The sequence below is a fragment of the Narcine bancroftii genome, chromosome 4 (assembly GCF_036971445.1).
Source record: "Narcine bancroftii isolate sNarBan1 chromosome 4, sNarBan1.hap1, whole genome shotgun sequence".
Lineage (NCBI taxonomy): Eukaryota > Metazoa > Chordata > Chondrichthyes > Torpediniformes > Narcinidae > Narcine > Narcine bancroftii.
Genome location: NC_091472.1, coordinates 241,086,306 through 241,105,685, shown reverse-complemented (window position 1 = coordinate 241,105,685; position 19,380 = coordinate 241,086,306). Strand labels below are relative to the sequence as shown.

Genomic DNA, 19,380 nt, shown 5'->3' with positions numbered 1-19,380 from the left:
AAATCTATCGCTCTACTGGTATGCCTCCATCGGAACAAACATATCCAGATGGTCTCCAGCCAGCATCCCGCACATACCACTTGGCAAGAGGTGGAAACCAAGAGCTGTGGGAAGCAATAGATGCCACAGAAGCAGGTGCTAACCAGAGAGCTGCCGCTGCCCAAAATACCATCTTCCTGCTCTCCTTTGAGATTTCAGCAACATTACTGGTCTTTTATTTATTCTACTGAGACTCCCAAAATAACTCCATAGGCACATGGCAACACAGAGATAGAGGGTTTGACAGGGGCACAATGTGTACTTATTTCTGATGATAGCTCAGAAGATGAGCTGCTTGATATGGGAAGAAGGGACTGCATTGCTCTCATGGTGGGAAACACTGTCTCAAAATAATGACTGAGATGTAGAGGCATTTCTTCTCACAAGATTGTGAATTTGTGATGATCTCCACCAGAGAGCAGGGAATGCTGTGTAAATTAATGTATTCAATCTTGAATTTTTAGACAGTAGGTTATGAAGGAGTGGGGGCAGTGGGGAAGGGAATGAGGGCCAACAAGGTCAGATCAGCTATGTTAACATTAAATTGTGGAGCAGCCTTGAGAAACCAGTCTATTCCTGCTCCTCTTTCTTATTTAATGATCTCCCCTTGTTACACTGGTTAGGGACTGACTGCTCCAACAGCACAAAACTATTGCAAGTCTATATTTTTGCTCTAGGATTACTGTGAATATTTATTACCTATCATATATTTATTGTCTTTTTTTTAATTCAACTAAGTTAACTATATGGTTTTTACAAGTACCTGTTCAGCTGCAGCAAGCAAGAATCTCAATGGATATATTCATTGTACAATGTGTATGATGATAAACTCATGATCATTATTATTAATAATTAATCAGTGCCTTGGAGCAAGACAGCATATTTGATGCATTTTCTGATTGAAGGAAGCCAATGTTATCACTTTTCCTGCTCAAATTCCCACTAATTCGTTTGTCCCTGTGTCACTATTGAGCTTATGTAAAATTCCACAGATCTTCTAAAATGCCTCACTCAAATGGTTGAGCCTTGTAAACAGTAGTTCAAGTCAATCTCTATGTTCAGCTCTGAACAGGGTATGCTGAATACAGAAAGCCCAGACTGACTTTCTCCCTAATTTAGGGAAAGGAACAGCTAAGACCCTGGAGGTCAGTACAGAGCAGCAGAAAGCACACCTTGGATGAAGAAAATTGGTGCAAAGAAGTTGGCAACATCAAGATCTGGGAAAGCAATCAGGGCACATCATTCACATCCAGCAAACTATAGGCCCAAATTTCAATGAAAGGTTTCGACCCGAAACATTGACTGACCATTTCTATTTATGGATGCTGTCTGACCCATTGAGTTCCTCCAGTAGCTAATTGTTTGATTCACGGACCCGTCCCCTGAAACCCTCTGGGATCAGTTGAAGGCTACCATACTGCAATCCACTGAAGAGGTACTGGGCTTCTCCTCCAGGAAAAACAAGGACTGGTTTGACGAAAACAGCCAGGAAATCCAGGAGCTGCTGGCAAAGAAGCGAGCTGCCCACCAGGCTCACCTTACAAAGCCGTCCTGTCCAGAGAAGAAACAAGCCTTCCGTCGCGCATGCAGCCATCTTCAGCGCAAACTCCGGGAGATCCAAAATGAGTGGTGGACTAGCCTCGCCAAACGAACACAGCTCAGCGCGGACATTGGCGACTTCAGGGGTTTCTACGAGGCTCTAAAGGCTGTGTACGGCCCCTCACCCCAAGTCCAAAGCCCGCTGCGCAGCTCAGATGGCAAAGTCCTCCTCAGCGACAAGATCTCCATCCTCAACCGATGGTCAGAACACTTCCAATCTCTTTTCAGTACCAACCGCTCAGTCCAAGATTCCGCCCTGCTCCAGCTCCCTCAACAGCCCCTAAGGCTAGAGCTGGATGAGGTTCCCACCCTGGATGAGACATATAAGGCAATCGAACAACTGAAAAGTGGCAAAGCAGCAGGTATGGATGGAATCCCCCCAGAAGTCTGGAAGGCTGGCGGCAAAACTCTGCATGCCAAACTGCATGAGTTTTTCAAGCTTTGTTGGGACCAAGGTAAACTGCCTCAGGATCTTCGTGATGCCACCATCATCACCCTGTACAAAAACAAAGGCGAGAAATCAGACTGCTCAAACTACAGGGGAATCACGTTGCTCTCCATTGCAGGCAAAATCTTCGCTAGGATTCTACTAAATAGAATAATACCTAGTGTCGCTGAGAATATTCTCCCAGAATCACAGTGCGGCTTTCGCGCAAACAGAGGAACCACTGACATGGTCTTTGCCCTCAGACAGCTCCAAGAAAAGTGCAGAGAACAAAACAAAGGACTCTACATCACCTTTGTTGACCTCACCAAAGCCTTCGACACCGTGAGCAGGAAAGGGCTTTGGCAAATACTAGAGCGCATCGGATGTCCCCCAAAGTTCCTCAACATGATTATCCAACTGCACGAAAACCAACAAGGTCGGGTCAGATACAGCAATGAGCTCTCTGAACCCTTCTCCATTAACAATGGCGTGAAGCAAGGCTGTGTTCTCGCACCAACCCTCTTTTCAATCTTCTTCAGCATGATGCTGAACCAAGCCATGAAAGACCCCAACAATGAAGACGCTGTTTACATCCGGTACCGCACGGATGGCAGTCTCTTCAATCTGAGGCGCCTGCAAGCTCACACCAAGACACAAGAGAAACTTGTCCGTGAACTACTCTTTGCAGATGATGCCGCTTTAGTTGCCCATTCAGAGCCAGCTCTTCAGCGCTTGACGTCCTGCTTTGCGGAAACTGCCAAAATGTTTGGCCTGGAAGTCAGCCTGAAGAAAACTGAGGTCCTCCATCAGCCAGCTCCCCACCATGACTACCAGCCCCCCCACATCTCCATCGGGCACACAAAACTCAAAACGGTCAACCAGTTTACCTATCTCGGCTGCACCATTTCATCAGATGCAAGGATCGACAATGAGATAGACAACAGACTCGCCAAGGCAAATAGCGCCTTTGGAAGACTACACAAAAGAGTCTGGAAAAACAACCAACTGAAAAACCTCACAAAGATAAGCGTATACAGAGCCGTTGTCATACCCACACTCCTGTTCGGCTCCGAATCATGGGTCCTCTACCGGCACCACCTACGGCTCCTAGAACGCTTCCACCAGCGTTGTCTCCGCTCCATCCTCAACATCCATTGGAGCGCTCACGCCCCTAACGTCGAGGTACTCGAGATGGCAGAGGTCGACAGCATCGAGTCCACGCTGCTGAAGATCCAGCTGCGCTGGATGGGTCACGTCTCCAGAATGGAGGACCATCGCCTTCCCAAGATCGTATTATATGGCGAGCTCTCCACTGGCCACCGTGACAGAGGTGCACCAAAGAAAAGGTACAAGGACTGCCTAAAGAAATCTCTTGGTGCCTGCCACATTGACCACCGCCAGTGGGCTGATAACGCCTCAAACCGTGCATCTTGGCGCCTCACAGTTTGGCGGGCAGCAGCCTCCTTTGAAGAAGACCACAGAGCCCACCTCACTGACAAAAGGCAAAGGAGGAAAAACCCAACACCCAACCCCAACCAACCAATTTTCCCTTGCAACCGCTGCAATCGTGTCTGCCTGTCCCGCATCGGACTGGTCAGCCACAAACGAGCCTGCAGCTGACGTGGACTTTTTACCCCCTCCATAAATCTTCGTCCGCGAAGCCAAGCCAAAGAAAGATTAAGCATCCAACATTTGTTTTTCTTCATTCACAGATCCATTATACACACATTACAGGGCAGCAGAGTGATTTAGAACTTACCTGTGCTCTTGTGCATACTGGGATTCAGACAAGGTCTGGGACAACTGAAGTGGTGGATGGGGTGGTCGAGGTACTGCAAAAGTCTGCTGCTGCCGCTGTGGTGGTGGAACTGGTGCAGGGGGCACAGCTTGCACTGGGGCTGAAGAAGGGGTGTGGGCTGACGGGGGCACCGCAGCAGTGGGATGGTGAGGGAGAGGAGAGCTCTGATGAACTGGAGACACAGGGGTGGTTGGTGGAGTTAATGGCTTGAACCCAGCAGGGGGCTTCCTCTCGTAGGCACTGCAAGTAGAGGCACAGAACAAAAAGTTACTTATCTGGCAACTCACTTAGCAACTCCGTGGCACACACTGTTGTTAATAAAGGTGAATCGTCGAGGTGCAAGCTGTTAATTGCAAAAAGGATGTGCTCTGTGAGGATCCCATTGACTGCCCACAACCTGCTCCAAGCCCTAATAATGTGCTCTGTTAAGTTCCCATTGTCAGCCTACCACCAGTTCCAACTCCCAACGATGTGCTCCATATGCTTCCACTGTCAGTCTACCAGCTTTAACAACGCCCCCACAATGTGCTCTTTGAGGATCTCACTGTTCATCTACCAGCTTCAATTCTGAACACAGAATTTCTCATTGGTTTTCCAAAAGATAACAAGTCATAATCTTCACAAAAGTGAACACTTAATTTTTGAGTTTTAGGCTGAGGCAGCAATTGGGCATGCATGGTCAAGCAGCAGGTAGATCTGCTGTCTAACAGCTCCGATGATCTGGGTTCAATCCTAACCTCCGGTTCCTTCTCTGTGGAGTTGCATGTTCTCCCTGTGGTTTTTCCCCAGATGCTCCACATTAAAGCGCATGAAAGGGAGTACCAGGGTGATGCAGCTAAATCCTGACCTCTGGTGCTATCTGTGTGGAGTTTGCACACTCTCCCTGTGACTATGTGTTTCCTCTGGGTGTTCCAGTTTCCTCCCAGATCCCCAAGACATGCTGGTTGGTAGGTTAATTGGCCTTTGTAATTCTGTGTGATCAGCCCCCTCCTTCAAGGTATGAGAATGAAGTGGAGCTGATGATAATATGAGAAAGTAGGTTACAGGGAAATAAGATTGATAAGCTCAAAGTCAGCAAGTACTCAATAGGTCAAATGACCTCCTTCAATGCAAAAGAAAAATTGAAAATTATAATTAAAATATGGTTGTTAGATGTTGAGAGGCACCACATTGAGGTTATGCCAGATTTAGGTAAATCTTCCAATAGGCTACAGAATGGTGGGGCAGCTTAGTAGGTTGGGTGGTGGTGCTTTCCTTGTCACCCTTTTCACTTGGACTCATTAAGAGGTGCTTGGAGTTGCCCAGCACCATCTTCACTTTCATCAATCACAGGTCAGCTGCTCCATGAATGGGGAAGGAGGTATACAGGCTGCTTCAAGAGCCTCAAAGTTGTTTATCTTCTTTTTGCTAATGCTTTTGGAGTTTCCCCATGACAAAAGAGTGCCTGTGGTAGGACTCCAAAGGAGAAAGGGAAATTTACAAGGAATCACACCCTGTACCTGAAAATCAGCAAACCAACACTCTTCTAGAATTAAATGAAAGGCCAACTGGATCATATGAAGTCACCTGTCCTCATACATTATGCACCTTGAGGTGTGAATGCTAACAATACTCATCATCCCAAATAATATACTCCAAAAGATCAGCCAAAATGACATCAGCGAATTAGGCTGGGCTTGATAATCAAATATATACCTAGCAATCAGCATCTTTTAAAAATTATTTTAACCATACTAAATCAATTAAGTTTACATTCAACTATATCTATAACCATCATACTATATGAAATTAAATTGTATTCCCAGGTCAGTCAGTACATCCCATTTAGTGTTAAATCTTGATGCTATTGTATGCACTATGTCCTAGAGTGTATGACTATCAGACCAATGTAAAAACTGTCAAAGAGTAATATTATTGCATATAATATACTCCTGAATCAAATGGACAGACAAATGATGATGACGATCCTGTAATTGCTTATAAATGATCTAAAATCCGGACAGAGAACCTCAGTAATTCGAGAGATGACCATCATGAGAATTAAATATTGCTTTATCTACACTGAAAGAACTGGAATATAGATGCTGGGAGAATTGGCTTATTTGGAGGTATAGCGTAACCAAGAGCAATTCAGGAGTAAAGCCAAACAATGGGACGCGAGGCCAAGAAACAGGCAAGAGGAGTGAAAGGACTGTTTCGTCATAAAAAGAGCTTGCATTTACATAATGCATCTTTGATGCTCTCAGAAGGACCCATTTGGAATGTAAAGCGTTACCCATCTGTGTGGAAAACTTCACAGCCAATTAGTTGTCATAATTCAGGCAGAAAGAGGGCTGTCCTAAACTAAGAATAAGTCATTGCGTACCTGTAACTGTAGAGGCAGTTCTCTCCATAACTGGAACTGAGACTCTGCTTGTGGCGACAGGACACATCTATATTAGGACTTTGAGTTTCACGCTTGATCTTTGCCGGGGAAGGTCCATGAAATACCACTGAAATAAAATAAGTTCACATTGTAACTCTAGCCATAGAGAATGACAGATGCAAAACTAAGATAGACAATGACAAGTAAGTACTAACAAGCATTTGACTGGATTTTGAGAGTCAACCTTAATTGTCCACATAGAAGTACATGGGTGGGGGAGGTGGCAGGCCAAAAACAGATCCGTTTCTTTTTAAACAAGTGTCAGCTTTATTGTAGCTTATTGTTTGGGGAGAAAAAAACTGAGGGAAGAAAAAATGATAATGGATTAATAACTGCTAGCAAACGATCTCATATGTTACAGATAAATAAACCGAAGAAGGATGGATCAGATGCAAATTTACAAAGTTAACAGTAGATTATGAATTATGTACGTATCCTTAAAAAAATCAATAAAAATACATAACCTTGGTGAATATTAGATTTCACATTGATACCAACTAATTAACATATCTTCAAGAGATAAAGTGTCTGTGTGCAGCAGATAGGAATTCTCTCACCATGGTGCAACAGAATTATTGAACTAGGCAGATCTAACGGGTGCTTTCCAAAGCTCGAGGTTGACTGTGAGGAAACATTCTTACGGAGACAGTGAATGGTTTACAGATGGAGGCCAGACATTGACCCTTGCATCTTGTGAGAAAGTTAATGACCTTTTCAAGATTGAATTTCACTGGAGAAGGAGAGATTCCAATCCTTGAAAAAAATGTAGATCTTCTTGACAACAAAACCATCCAACTCTAGGATTACTACTACTGGGCTATACAGTTTGATTCTTAGAATATATTATTAAATATCCATGCACATTTAGTAAGGTCAAAGATTAAAATGTAACTGTTAAGAGTATTTGTGCGCTTTATCCCAGTCTTTACTTTGCTAAGTGAAAACAGATAAATGTGACAAATCCTCAGCCAACCAATAGAAGCATTAACTTGGTTTCTCTCTTTCCAGTTTCTGCTTGATCTGAGTACTTCCAACATTCCTGTTACCACTTCACACTTACAGAATTGGCAATATTTTTTTTTTCTTTTTTTTAAAAAACATCCTGGTTAAAGCCAAAGTTCAGTGACAGATAACACAGTTGAAATTGTCCAGTACATGCCATCCCTGAACCATCCATGCAAACCGATTTTCAATCCCTATCACAAGCATGTGACAAGGACTGCACAGTTTTACAACCCATGTTACGCAGCACTTTCACTACTTAGCTCATGGACACATTTTAATCAGTGATGACCCCATACAACTTTTTAAAGTAACAATTAAAAATTACAAACAGCTATCTCTTCACATATTTTGTTTGTTTCCACCACCCCCCCCCCCACCACAAAAGAACCTAGAGTTTATCTCTCCTTACTGTCAGCAATCATATCATCTTACAAAATCACCACTGAACATACATCAATTGTTATCTCCATGGCTTTAGTCTAAGGTTCAATGCTCCAGTTTGAAAATGGTGCACAGCTGCAAAATGGTGGCAGCTGCAAATCACCAGAATGGGCTAACAAGGGTTACATATTTTATGCACGTGATATTTCAAAACAGATGCAAAATGGAGAAAGACAGACTTCCATTTATATCTTATCATCCAAAGCTTCAGGGCATCCCAATGCATTTTATTGCAAAAAAAGTATTTTTCAAGTATAGTCAGTGTGCTAATGTAGAAAACTTAGCTGCCAGTTATCACCTAACAAGCTCACTCAGATGTGATTTGAATGACAAATATTCCCCAGTACTCTAAATGTAATTCAATTTAAATTAAATTTAGACATTCACTATGGTAACAGGCTCTTTCACCCCACAAGCCAAATTCCCCAATGAACTTACAACCCCTAGTACATTTTAAAGGGTGGGAGGAAAGGAGCACCCGGAAAAAACCCACGCAGATATGGGGAGAATGTACAAACTCCTTACAGACAGCACCGGATTTGGACCTGGGTCACTGGCGCTGTAGTAGTGTTGTGCTAACCTTGCCACCCCGCGGTTAGAAAGGATCATGAAATCTTTGCACAGGAGAGCAGAATGATCCATTTCTGACACCACAATACTGGAGTGATGTGCTGCAAGGTTCCTGTGCTTTAGTCTCTCAAATGGAACTTGAATAATTACTGAGACAAGAGTGCATCATCTAAGCAATAATGGCATCCAAGAGGTCTGTATTTTCAGCTCTATTCTATAGGCTTTTAAAATGTGACTAAATGTACTTACTGTAGGACTGTAAAGAACTGTAAACTGGCATCAGCTCACCATTATCTCTTGAACAGGAGTAAAGACAATTCTCCAACAATTAGAAGATATCAATGGCAGGTGGGTGACTGAAGGTGTCAAACCACGAAAGACCAATGTTCTTAACTTTTGTGACACAAGGAACAATGAAACAAATACCATAGCCAAAACTTTAAGGAAGTCAACTCGTAAGCTCCAGGGCACATTAACACTGGGTAAATTCCGGTGCAGAACGATGGAGATACTATCAGGCTCAAACTCTAAAGACAGCCAAAGGTGACCTGAGCACTCCCAACTGCATGAAAGGTGGCAGCTTTGGGTCAATTGCTTCCATCCACCTTTTCCTGAGCAGATGATGCAACAGTTCATTAGAGAGGACCTGCTCACAGATGAATAAGCCAACAAACTTCACAAACATAGCTGACTGCAGGAATTCAACTGTGCAAATAAAAAGAAAATGCTTCCAATGACCAGAGGGGAAATGATGATTCTCCTTGTAGTTATAAACAATGGTGAATATTAAAAAGAATTTACATTTTAAGCTTGCAAGTTGTGGAAAACTGGAACATGCCCTTTTATCAAAGTGGGCAATCTTGCAACTTATGATGAAAATCAAACCAACTATTCCTTACAAATCTCCATATGTAAGCTTTTTTAAAAAAAAATTTGAGGACATTTATTTTCTGGTGGTAGGCTAGTACAGATAATCAGGCGAAGTAGTCAAGTCAATGGATGCTTTAATGTGCTCAGCTCTAGAGTTGGAAACTGCTAATGCAATATTTCTAAGCCTGTTGTTTTGCTTACCTTTAGTCATTGTGGAAAGTCCATGTCAACCCTGGACCCTTACCCTGCAGTCGCATTGAGTGGTTTGACATTTGTGGAATAATCTGTTGTTAGGCAACAGCAAATTTCAGTGACATGGTCATTACCACCACCAAAGTCACATGATCACTTACTGTTTGTACTCTACATTGCTCTTACAGCCAGCAAAGCATCACACAGCAGAAAATTAGAACTTACTGGAACATGCTTCACTAACACCAGGATTCATACTGTATATGCTTCAAGATGGGGTCTCAAGGAACACTGGCAGAGATGAAGCTAAATCTTGGCACTTATTTAGTTGACTGACAAGAATTCATAAAATTAAGTATTCCCAAGATACAATCTTCAATTAATTTGTAGAACATTATCTGCCATTAAAAAAGTTTTTTTTTGGTTAAAAAAATAACAATAGCATCTTTTACTTAGGAGCATTACAAGGCAAATCAGCTACCTCTGTGTGAAAGGAGGAGTCATCTGGCGGCTTAAAAAGTCTTAAAGGGGAAGATAATTAAAAAGTGGAGATGATTGAGAGAGGATATATGTAATCAAGAAGCTAAAAACTGAAGGCACAGTCAATAAGAATGGTGTGAAGGGCCAGAGTAAGAGCCCAACACATCACATTCCTCCTGAACCAGCCTTAAACCTAATGAACATTGCAACTTTAGGTAACCCTTACCCTTATCTGATTCTAGTTTCCATCTCTCCTTTACCTTTTTTCTCTCTATCTTTTCTTTCTCCATCCCCTTTCCTAGTGGTTTCTCCCTCTCTGCCTCTCTACCTGTATAATCGCCTCTGGACCCAGCTCCTTTCCCCCTTTATTATAGATAATTTCACCCATTTTATCTTAGTATTGATAGCAGGTTCAGACCTATTGACAAACCACCTACTTAATTCCTCCAGCAATTCTTTATCTACTCAAGATTTCCTGCATCTACGGCATTTGTTTCTCTACAATTATGCGCCAAAGGACATGACTATGTTGTAATGTTCTACAATGATTGAATGAGATCTGACGAACTCAGGTTTCCCCAAAGGTGGGGACCTGGAGGGAACTTCATTGTGAGTGTAAAGATGGAGGGGGTTTAGTAGAGTAAGAGTGGTCATATAGTTGATGATTGGAAGTGGCCAACAGTAAACAAAACCTATTCTTAATAAATCACCAAAAAAAGATGTTTACAGTCAATGACAAAATTGAGTTTTAAATACAAGAGCTCAATGATATTTTAAAAATCCACTTTGCATTTAAATCAACTTAGTTTTCTTTGACATGATTTCAAAGGAACTTACTGTATCAAATCAACACTGCACCTTCAGCGGTGGCATTTACTCGGCACCAACGAGGAAAAGTAAGCTCCTCCTGCTTCTTGCTTAAAAGGGGACTCGCCTACCAAAATTTCCCCCTTTGGACATGATACACTCAAAGGCAATTATAAAATTTTGATGTTCACAACATGATACTAGTTCACACCAATTCCTAAAACCCAAGTATTTGTAGTCAATAAAAAATTGACAATTCATTCACCAAATTCTCATTTTGTGTATTACTTTAACAGCGAAATTTGTAAAGACTTGACCTTGTGTCATTTTATTTTCTCCATATGTGTACCATGATCTACTCAGAAATAATAAAACATATATTTTGATAGTCTACTGATTCATAGAATAGGAGGTGGGGGGGGAAGGCTAGTTGGGAGAAAATTGTAAATAAATGTAAAGAAATTCTGTAAATGGCAAATGCCAAGGAGAAAAATGCTCCTACATTATACAAAAGCTTAATGCCACTAGTTGAACAAGCAATACAAAAAGCTGGTTTTGTTGCAAGTAGGCTTGGCATCAAGAGGTTAATTACAAGATGTATACAGATCTTATTACTATTACCTAAAATCTTATACAATGGTTTTGAGGTAAAGAACAGTCAATTAGAACATATCTTCAGAAAGTTGAAAGGAAAATTTTATAACTTTCCCAATCACGATTGGTGTAGCAGTTAATGGTATGCCTTTACAGTACCAGCAATTAGGATCAGACCAGGGTCTGTAAGGAGTTTGTACATTCTCCCCATGTCTGCGTGGGTTTTCTCTGGGGGCTCTGGATTCCTCCCACCCTTCAAAAATGTACCGGGGACGTATGTTAATGGGGTGTAAATTGGGCGGCATGGATTCGTGGGCCGAAATGACCTGTTACCGAATTAAATCAAAATCAATGAAGACTCACTGAACCAGACAGAGATGGCCATCACAGGCCAGAACAAGCACAGAATATTTGTCTGAAGGCTGCAGATGGGCTGGAATTTTTCTCCAGCCTTTTAAATTCAGGCAAGGTTCAAAATTGATAACCTTTACTCTTTGCCTCCATTAGAGGGGAGGCAACAACAAAATTTCAGCTCGGTGAGTGTTGTGTGAATTGTTAACCTTTATTATAACCTACTTCTTGGAGCATATTAGGACCTCAAGATGTAGCAGGAATTGTGATGAATTGGACAAAATAGTCCATTCATTTCGGCAATAGCTGCCCTAACCAGATTCACGTCCTTGCCACTGATTATGTGCAGATCACTGCACAGTCAAAAGCAAGAACAAAGAAGCACACCTGATGTTCACCTGGCTCTTCTCTGTATTTGTTAGTGGAGTTCATTTATCAGCACCAGTCTATTGCATTGGAGTTACAGAGGGGATGCAGAATGACAGGTAACTTGGTTACAATACAAAAACATAATGGCCATCAACTACTGAAGCAAAGTGTCATCTCCTGCAATTATAATGGAGTTGGCATTGCCTCACTGTAAAATCCCACACTGAATAAAGAAGATCCAATAACAGTGAATTTAAATTTGGCGCAGTGTGCCAAAGAATCAGTGAAGCCACATATGTTCCAAATGTATCTCATTGTTCCTGAGGGAAATCAGGGGACTTTAAAGGCAAAGAGCTGTCTGACTTCCCTCATCACCATTACAACAAAGAACAATTTTGAAAAGCCGACTTAAATCACAATACAAAGCTAATAACTGCAGAGAAATCTATTTAAATGAAAGATAATTTAGCGTCAAATGATAATGCAAAGCAGAATTCAGCCTATGTGTTCTTACAGTACTTTCTGGAAAATCTCTTCCATCTATCCAATATATAAAAACTTTTCCTGACAATTAAATAATTTTTTTTTTTATGACTTTCTCTTAGTATTGGCAAATTCCAGATGACTGATCACCCAGTCCGTTCAGACAACACTGGTTTTCAATGCAGATTTTAATCAAATTCCCCTTCAATCACGATCAGCAACTAAGTTCAGCTTTCCATGTCTCAGTGAACATAACTAAAAGTGTCAAGTAATGTATAGTACAAGAATCAGGTTGCCCACAACACCAGCTCTGGTTTAAGGTGACACTCATCTGACTTTCAACAAGAGGGAGGAAGGAGAGAAAAACTTGTTCAGAAAAGATACAATACTGAGACTCAAAAGATCAGTGCCTTTTCATCTGTTACTTGGGATAAATGTGTTTCAATGGCAGAAGAATATTTTATTTAAATACTATCACTTTAGACAATACTGTATACTGAGTGACATTGCCTGAAGCAGCACTATTACTTTGTTATTTAAGCCAGTCCTTACTGGGAAGTAGAAGTGAGTAAACAACTTTAGCAGTGGGGTGGGAGAAAATGATATGGCATTTGCCAAGGCCATGACAGTCACTATAAGTAGGCAGGACAACTGTTACACTGTACACGATTTCTAGCTTTCACACAAGACATCCATTTTGAATCTGTCTTCAGGAAAGGAGCATTGTAGAATGAACTAATTTCAAGGACCAACTCTTCATTTTCCCACTCCATCCTGACTTTCAACGACTAAATACATTTTGAATGAGAGTAAAATCATTCTGAAAAATATATCCTAAGAGTATTGGCTCCTCCTCCTCCCTCAACTTCCACCCTCCTACCCTGTCATTCTGGAAACAGCCATCCTATCTACCCATTATTAGCAGACCACCTCTATACATGCCCCAAAAGTTGACTTTGCAAATGGATGTTCGTGGTGAGGCATGAATTAGTAATTTCCAAAGTATTGGAACCAAGGTCCCGGTGTAGAGCACACACACACACACAAATCAGCTTCAAAGATCTGCAAATGGTAGCAACAAGGCTCATAAGTGAAGTACATTCCTTTGGGTTACCCCTCGATCAAAGGTTCTTTCTTAAAAAGCTGTATTGTGGACTTAACAATTTGCATTTAATATTTGGAGTTAAAATAAATCCATCTGTAAATATTATGCTTAAAATTGTTGCTAACTAGTTCAAAATAAGGTGGTAAAGAAATATCATGGTACAGATGGAGGACAAATTTTCTTGGGAGTGCTTTTGAAATTGTAATCAGTACTGACTGAATGGGGACAAATATAGTAAAAAATAATCCGACATTATTGCACAAAGCAGTAATTGGCAGCAATTTCCGGTTAAACACAAATACTTTACTGGCTGTAAAGTGTATTGGGGTTGTGAAAGGTGCTACAAAAGTACAAATCTTTCATTTCATTTACTACTTAGTGCACTGTTCTAGTAACTCTTCACCACAATAAAAGATGCAAGAATTGAAACTTTTCCATTAGCAGAGACAATTACAATGACTAATGCCATCTAAAATTGAAAACACATGGCCAAATTTTAGTTTCACTGTTTTTGACCATCAGAGTCATTATTATTCCATAAAACCAAATGGTGTCAGAGAACCGAGTGAGCCCTTTATGGCACAAACAATACGGGGATGGAGTAAACTGGTATTTGTGGTTGGTTCATGTCAAAAGTCTAACCAGGAGTTAAATGCTGAACTGTCACAAGAACCAGAAATCAGAATGGTTATAACCCAGGATTGTTGGCTTTGAGCCAATTTCTACTCCCCATCCAATAGCAAAGCAGTCACATGACCTTTATTGGCGTCTACAATTTCCCATGTGGCTGGAGTAGCCAAGAATAAATGGACTAAAAGAAAAAACAACAAATCTCTTCTTTATTTTCCATTCATCTATTTATATAATGTTTGTCAATGAAGTAACTCGTGGAATCTACCCCTAGGATCCCAGGTTTAATGGTCTTGGTAAACTACAATCATGGAACAAAAACACTCGGAGGCTGACGAGCTGCTCTGTCCCAGCGACTGGACTGTTAAATCCCTACATTTAGAAATCTCATCAACTAAAAAAAAACTTTGGCCAAAAAGACAGAAATGTGAACGTCAATTTAGGAGTCAGGTAGAAGCAAAAGTTTCACTTCTTTTAACTCCACACATGTACTCCCTGCACTTTCTTTGCTCAGATGCCCACTGACCTTCAAGGCATACAAGTGGAACTGATCACCCAGGAAAAAAAAACGCTCTCCTCTCCCCTTGACCTCCCGCCCACATGACTGAAAACTTACAAAATGCATTTTCGCAATATTATCCAAGCATTAGCGCTTCTAAGGAGCCCTTGCGCATTGACATCATCGAGGTTTAAATTAAATAATAGGACTAGAAATGATTCTTTCGAAAGCTTCAATGCCTCAGCAATATCATTTCACTAATAGCTTCAGGAGATACAACGTTGATGAACCAAGATTAGCGCCACCTCTCCATGTAATTTGCATCCCAAAAGAATCCTAAACCCAGCAACGATGCAAACATAAGCGTGATCGGAAAAACGACGTAAATTGTCACTTAGTATTTGATGTCCAGGTCAATGCAAATACTGTCGACTAGGCTCAGCAGATAGGCTTGCACTTTAAAATGGATCAGTTCCCGAGAAATCTCAGCAAATTCCCAACTTCTTCCCCACAGATGGATACATCCGAAATGGAGTCTTTCCTGGACCACAGATAAAAGGTTTCTTTCCCACTAAAAAGTTTCGACCTTAAATCAGCAACTTCACGTAAAAGAAAAACATACTTACAGTTCACCGACTGGAAGTCTGGTACAAATTGTTCATCATCTTCGGGAACCTGGGCTGTGCAAAGAGAAGGAAGGCAATCAATGATCTTCGCTTGAAACACTTGGCTGTTTCCTTTTGACTCGCGCTGACAGTGTATCTCTTCTTTACTTTGAATATGAATGTGCAATTACTTTGATCGAAAAAGGGAATGATTTGTCCATACCTTCTGCTAGCCACGTTTCTTGCAATTGACTTAAATCTTGGAAAAGTTCTGGGGAAGCGAAACAGATGATCAAAACAGGCGTTTGCAACACGGCGAGAGAGAGAGAGAGATAGAATTAATCCGTAGCAGCCATTTACTTACCTTCCGAATCGTGGGCAAGGTCAGTCTCCACTAATTTCCTCTTTCTCTCGTTTATTTGTCGCCCGCGGAGTTCTTCCCCGCGAGTTTTCTGCGAAAAGCAAGTAGAATCACAGGGAAAATCGGAAACGTTTCCATTTCATGCAAAAGCCGACGTGGCTCTGTTCATATTTAAGAATGAATCCTGAAAAGGGGTTGATCAAAATTGTAACGAGAATAATTGATATACTCACCGGTACATTGTGCGCCAGAAAAGGAACTTGCTGATCGTAAAATCCGTCCATTTTGTAACTGGTCTATTAAAATCCTTTAACATGGACTCGCATGAGCACAGATGAGATTTTTGGAGGTGGGGGGTGGGGGTTTTGTTTCCCCTTTTATCCGCAGCTCCTCCTCAGAGAGACGACAGAGCAGAAATTATGAATGGGGTTGGCGTCAGGTATGAGCGTAACGGGATCCGAGCGCCCCATTCACAAAATAACACACACGCGCGCAGCTGAGCCCCGCCGCCCACCGCCTCCCACACAGCAAACAACTCCCATTGAGTTTTAAAGACCACTGGAAAAGCTCTCGCCCCGAGGTTGCAGAGAAACCCCTCGTCTGCAAAGAATCGGCCTCATCAGCGACCGATTGCATTCTGTTTTTTTTACCCCCGATCGCACAGGCGGATTCAAGAAAAATGGCGAACATTTCCAGCGCAGATCTCGTTAGCATCTATCTTTAAGATGCAATACTTTCTCATTCTCCTTCTTATTGGTCCCTCCATTTAAAAAAAGTCAACTTTATTCGAAATAATATTGCGCACTCGTATCTAATTCCTGCTTACCTGTGAAATCACTGGGATCACTTTATTAAAAATACACCATCTTAAAAATAATAAACACCTCGCATTTAGACTCCCGAGTCGACGCTCAGAAAAAAGTTGAATGGGTTTTTTTTTTCCGCTCGGTTGAAGTGAACGCGATTTCTCTCCCTCCCCCGCCAGAGGCAGCTCGGGCTCGCGCACCCCATCCGTCCCGCGGATTGGACGGATCACGTGCCTGTCGCCACGCGAAGCATTCTATTCGTCACTGCCGAAGCGACATGTTCGCCAATCGCTCAACCGCACAAGCCAAACGATGAACGCTATTGGTCAGCCACAGAGGGTGCACCAAAAAGCGGAAAAAAAATAGCATTCAACAACCAATCGGAACACTGGGCGTGCCATTGATTGATAACTGGCCTGATGACGGGATTCATTCACCAAAATTTGGTCAGGGCTGAGTAACTGCGCCATTGAAGGATTGGAAATCACAAAAGAGCTGCTTGATCCCATGCAATGTCATAAAAGAATAGTAATTGTACTGTGAGATGAACCATCGTTTTATTTTTACTTTCTTACATCGAAACTGGTCCTTAGCACTGCTTTTAACATACGCGACTTGGAAAAACCCTCGGCTAAACGCATTTGCATTGCTAAAAGTCAAGGGAAATTTGATCATTTGAAAATAAACACGAGTAAAAGATAGTTTGCGTTTGGTAACTAATAAAATGAGTTGATGTTTAAAAATCTATATTATGCTATCAAATGGCCAGATTTTTTTTCGGACTGCATACACCACATATAGATCGTTCGAAAACAAAACTATTCTTGGCAGAAACTTTGCAAGCATATTTTCAGGACCAGGCCATGTAAGGCTTTCCAGTGGACTTGCATTGGGCAGCCCCGGGCGACACTTAAGGGCTGAAGTGTGGTGAGAGTGGGAGTAACGCAAACAACACAAAACTCACTGGCACACTTGCCTAAAATGAGGTTTCTCAAATCCAACGTGTTTTATTAATTCCAGAGCAGGAATTCTAGTTCATCCACGCAACATCTAAATAGTTCCTTTACCGTCCAGATATTTCTGTATCAACTGAACTTTCACTAAAATTAGACCATAGCACCTAATATGTTGTCTTTAATTTCACTGTAATGGGATTCTCCCCTTCCCCGACAGATCGACGCTCGGAATATTGACTGGAACCCTTTTATTTCCCGGTTAGAAATTAAACCCAGCCCAATATTAAAAGGAGCCCTCAAGCTGGAAACATGAGCATATCTGCAAAGTGGGCAGCACACAGACACTTTGCTATTCAGATCCTTTTATTAGTCCCCACAGGTTAACTTGCCTTTGCTCACTGAGTTGACGATGGCATGTCCAATCTGAAGGCATTTCCCTGATCAGATGTGGTGAGAAATTGCAAGAGATTACAATAACGATTACGGGACGGCTCAAAGCACTCTAGCGCATACTGCAATTCATTTGATAAAATGTAGCAATAGCTGGAAATGTAGGATCGTGGCCGGCAGTTGCACAGAGTGGCTTCATCTTATCTAAGAAAATAATAATAAGACCATTTGTGTTAGTGACGTTAGTTGAGGGAGGACACCAGACGCCAAAAAGTTTTAAAATCTGGATGGGAGACAGACGCCTAATTTAACACCTGGGGAGTAATGTCCCACACAGATTTATCCTGAAAAGCAGTGGACCATGTTCACCTTGTTGCAAACTCGATGGTATAAACTGAAGAACTTGTTATATTCAGATGGTAAATTACATCTCCACTTGAGAATCTCCTCCTGCGTGGCAAATACGGTCATAATGGAAGTGGGATGAAAAATACTTTGTCTATCTCCGAGTTACAAGGAATGTAATTGTGATGACTTGTAGTTAACATATTGAAGTGAAAGCTCCTCTGCGAAAGTGAATCTCACTCCTCGACCCCAGCCAAACATCGATATGTACAGCTTCTCCAGTGACTTTTATTGAAATCGTAGATTTTAGATGAGTCGACTGATTCTGGTCACAAGGACGCCCGTGCTTCTGATGAACTTCTGATTTAGTGACATTTCATGATCAATCGATCATTTCCAGTAGTTGCTCTTGATATTTCAGCATCCACATTATTTTGGATTCGAAGACTCCAGTAGGTTTGCCTCTTTTAAAGGGGCTTGCTTCCAACACCTTTAGCTGTTAGTAACAAAGCTTTGAACAATCATTCTCTCCTTAACCCGGAATAGCTTAAACTGAACAGTTTGTCCCCACCATTATTGAGATGAATCAAGAATGAGAATTAAACATAGGCTTTTCCTATTTAAGGTGAGGAGGGAATTTAAAGATGAGCGACGCGCGTTGTTTTTTTATACACTGGTGGGTCCCTGGAGCAGAATGCAGATACAATGACTTCGAGATAGACAAGTGAGCATGCAGGAAATAAAGGGAGAGGCATCATGTGAGATTTGGTTTCATTTGGACGTCATGTTCGGCGCAGACACGCGGGCCGAACCTTCCATGATTTTATTACGGATACGTTTCAAGCCAGAACCCCTTTGTTTTTGTATTGAAGGCTAGTAGATTTCACTTTGGCTTGTTCGCGGGGGATAGAGGCTCTTGATTGAATTCCAATAAATGATGGAAAAAGAAGGTAGCATGGAGTTATTGATCCAGCCACATTCATACCCTCACAGGGACAGCAATTCAATGAATGACATAGATCAAAAGTTTCAAGTGTTATGGACTGGCGAGTGACTCAGATCAATATGGTTCATTCTTACTTGAAATGGACAGTTCAAATGACTAGTGATGGCTTATTCTCTGGAATTAACAAAATAAAAGGAGCACCGTTTTAATGTATCAAAACATTGACCTTTTAGTGGCGTCCCCCTCCCCCAACCCCCTCCGTTAAACATCGGGTCCGGGCTTGCAGT

At 41.7% G+C, this 19,380-nt stretch overlaps 1 protein-coding gene across 2 annotated transcripts in view; it reads right to left on the bottom strand.

The window, feature by feature from the left end:
- LOC138761775 (ETS translocation variant 5-like) overlaps window positions 1–16,814 on the bottom strand; it is a 30,991-nt gene extending 14,177 nt beyond the window's left edge. The window contains exons 1-7 of one of the 2 annotated variants that reach the window (XM_069934489.1): window positions 16,477–16,814; window positions 15,884–16,043; window positions 15,654–15,741; window positions 15,513–15,560; window positions 15,311–15,364; window positions 6,229–6,355; window positions 3,825–4,103 (exon numbers count right to left, since the gene is read on the bottom strand). In XM_069934489.1, coding sequence (XP_069790590.1) covers window positions 3,825–4,103; window positions 6,229–6,355; window positions 15,311–15,364; window positions 15,513–15,560; window positions 15,654–15,741; window positions 15,884–15,934 — 647 coding nt within the window. In that variant the 5' untranslated portion in view covers window positions 15,935–16,043; window positions 16,477–16,814. The remainder of the gene's footprint in view (window positions 1–3,824; window positions 4,104–6,228; window positions 6,356–15,310; window positions 15,365–15,512; window positions 15,561–15,653; window positions 15,742–15,883; window positions 16,044–16,476) is intronic. The other variant, XM_069934488.1, reaches the window with a different exon arrangement.
- Window positions 16,815–19,380: the final 2,566 nt, after the last annotated feature.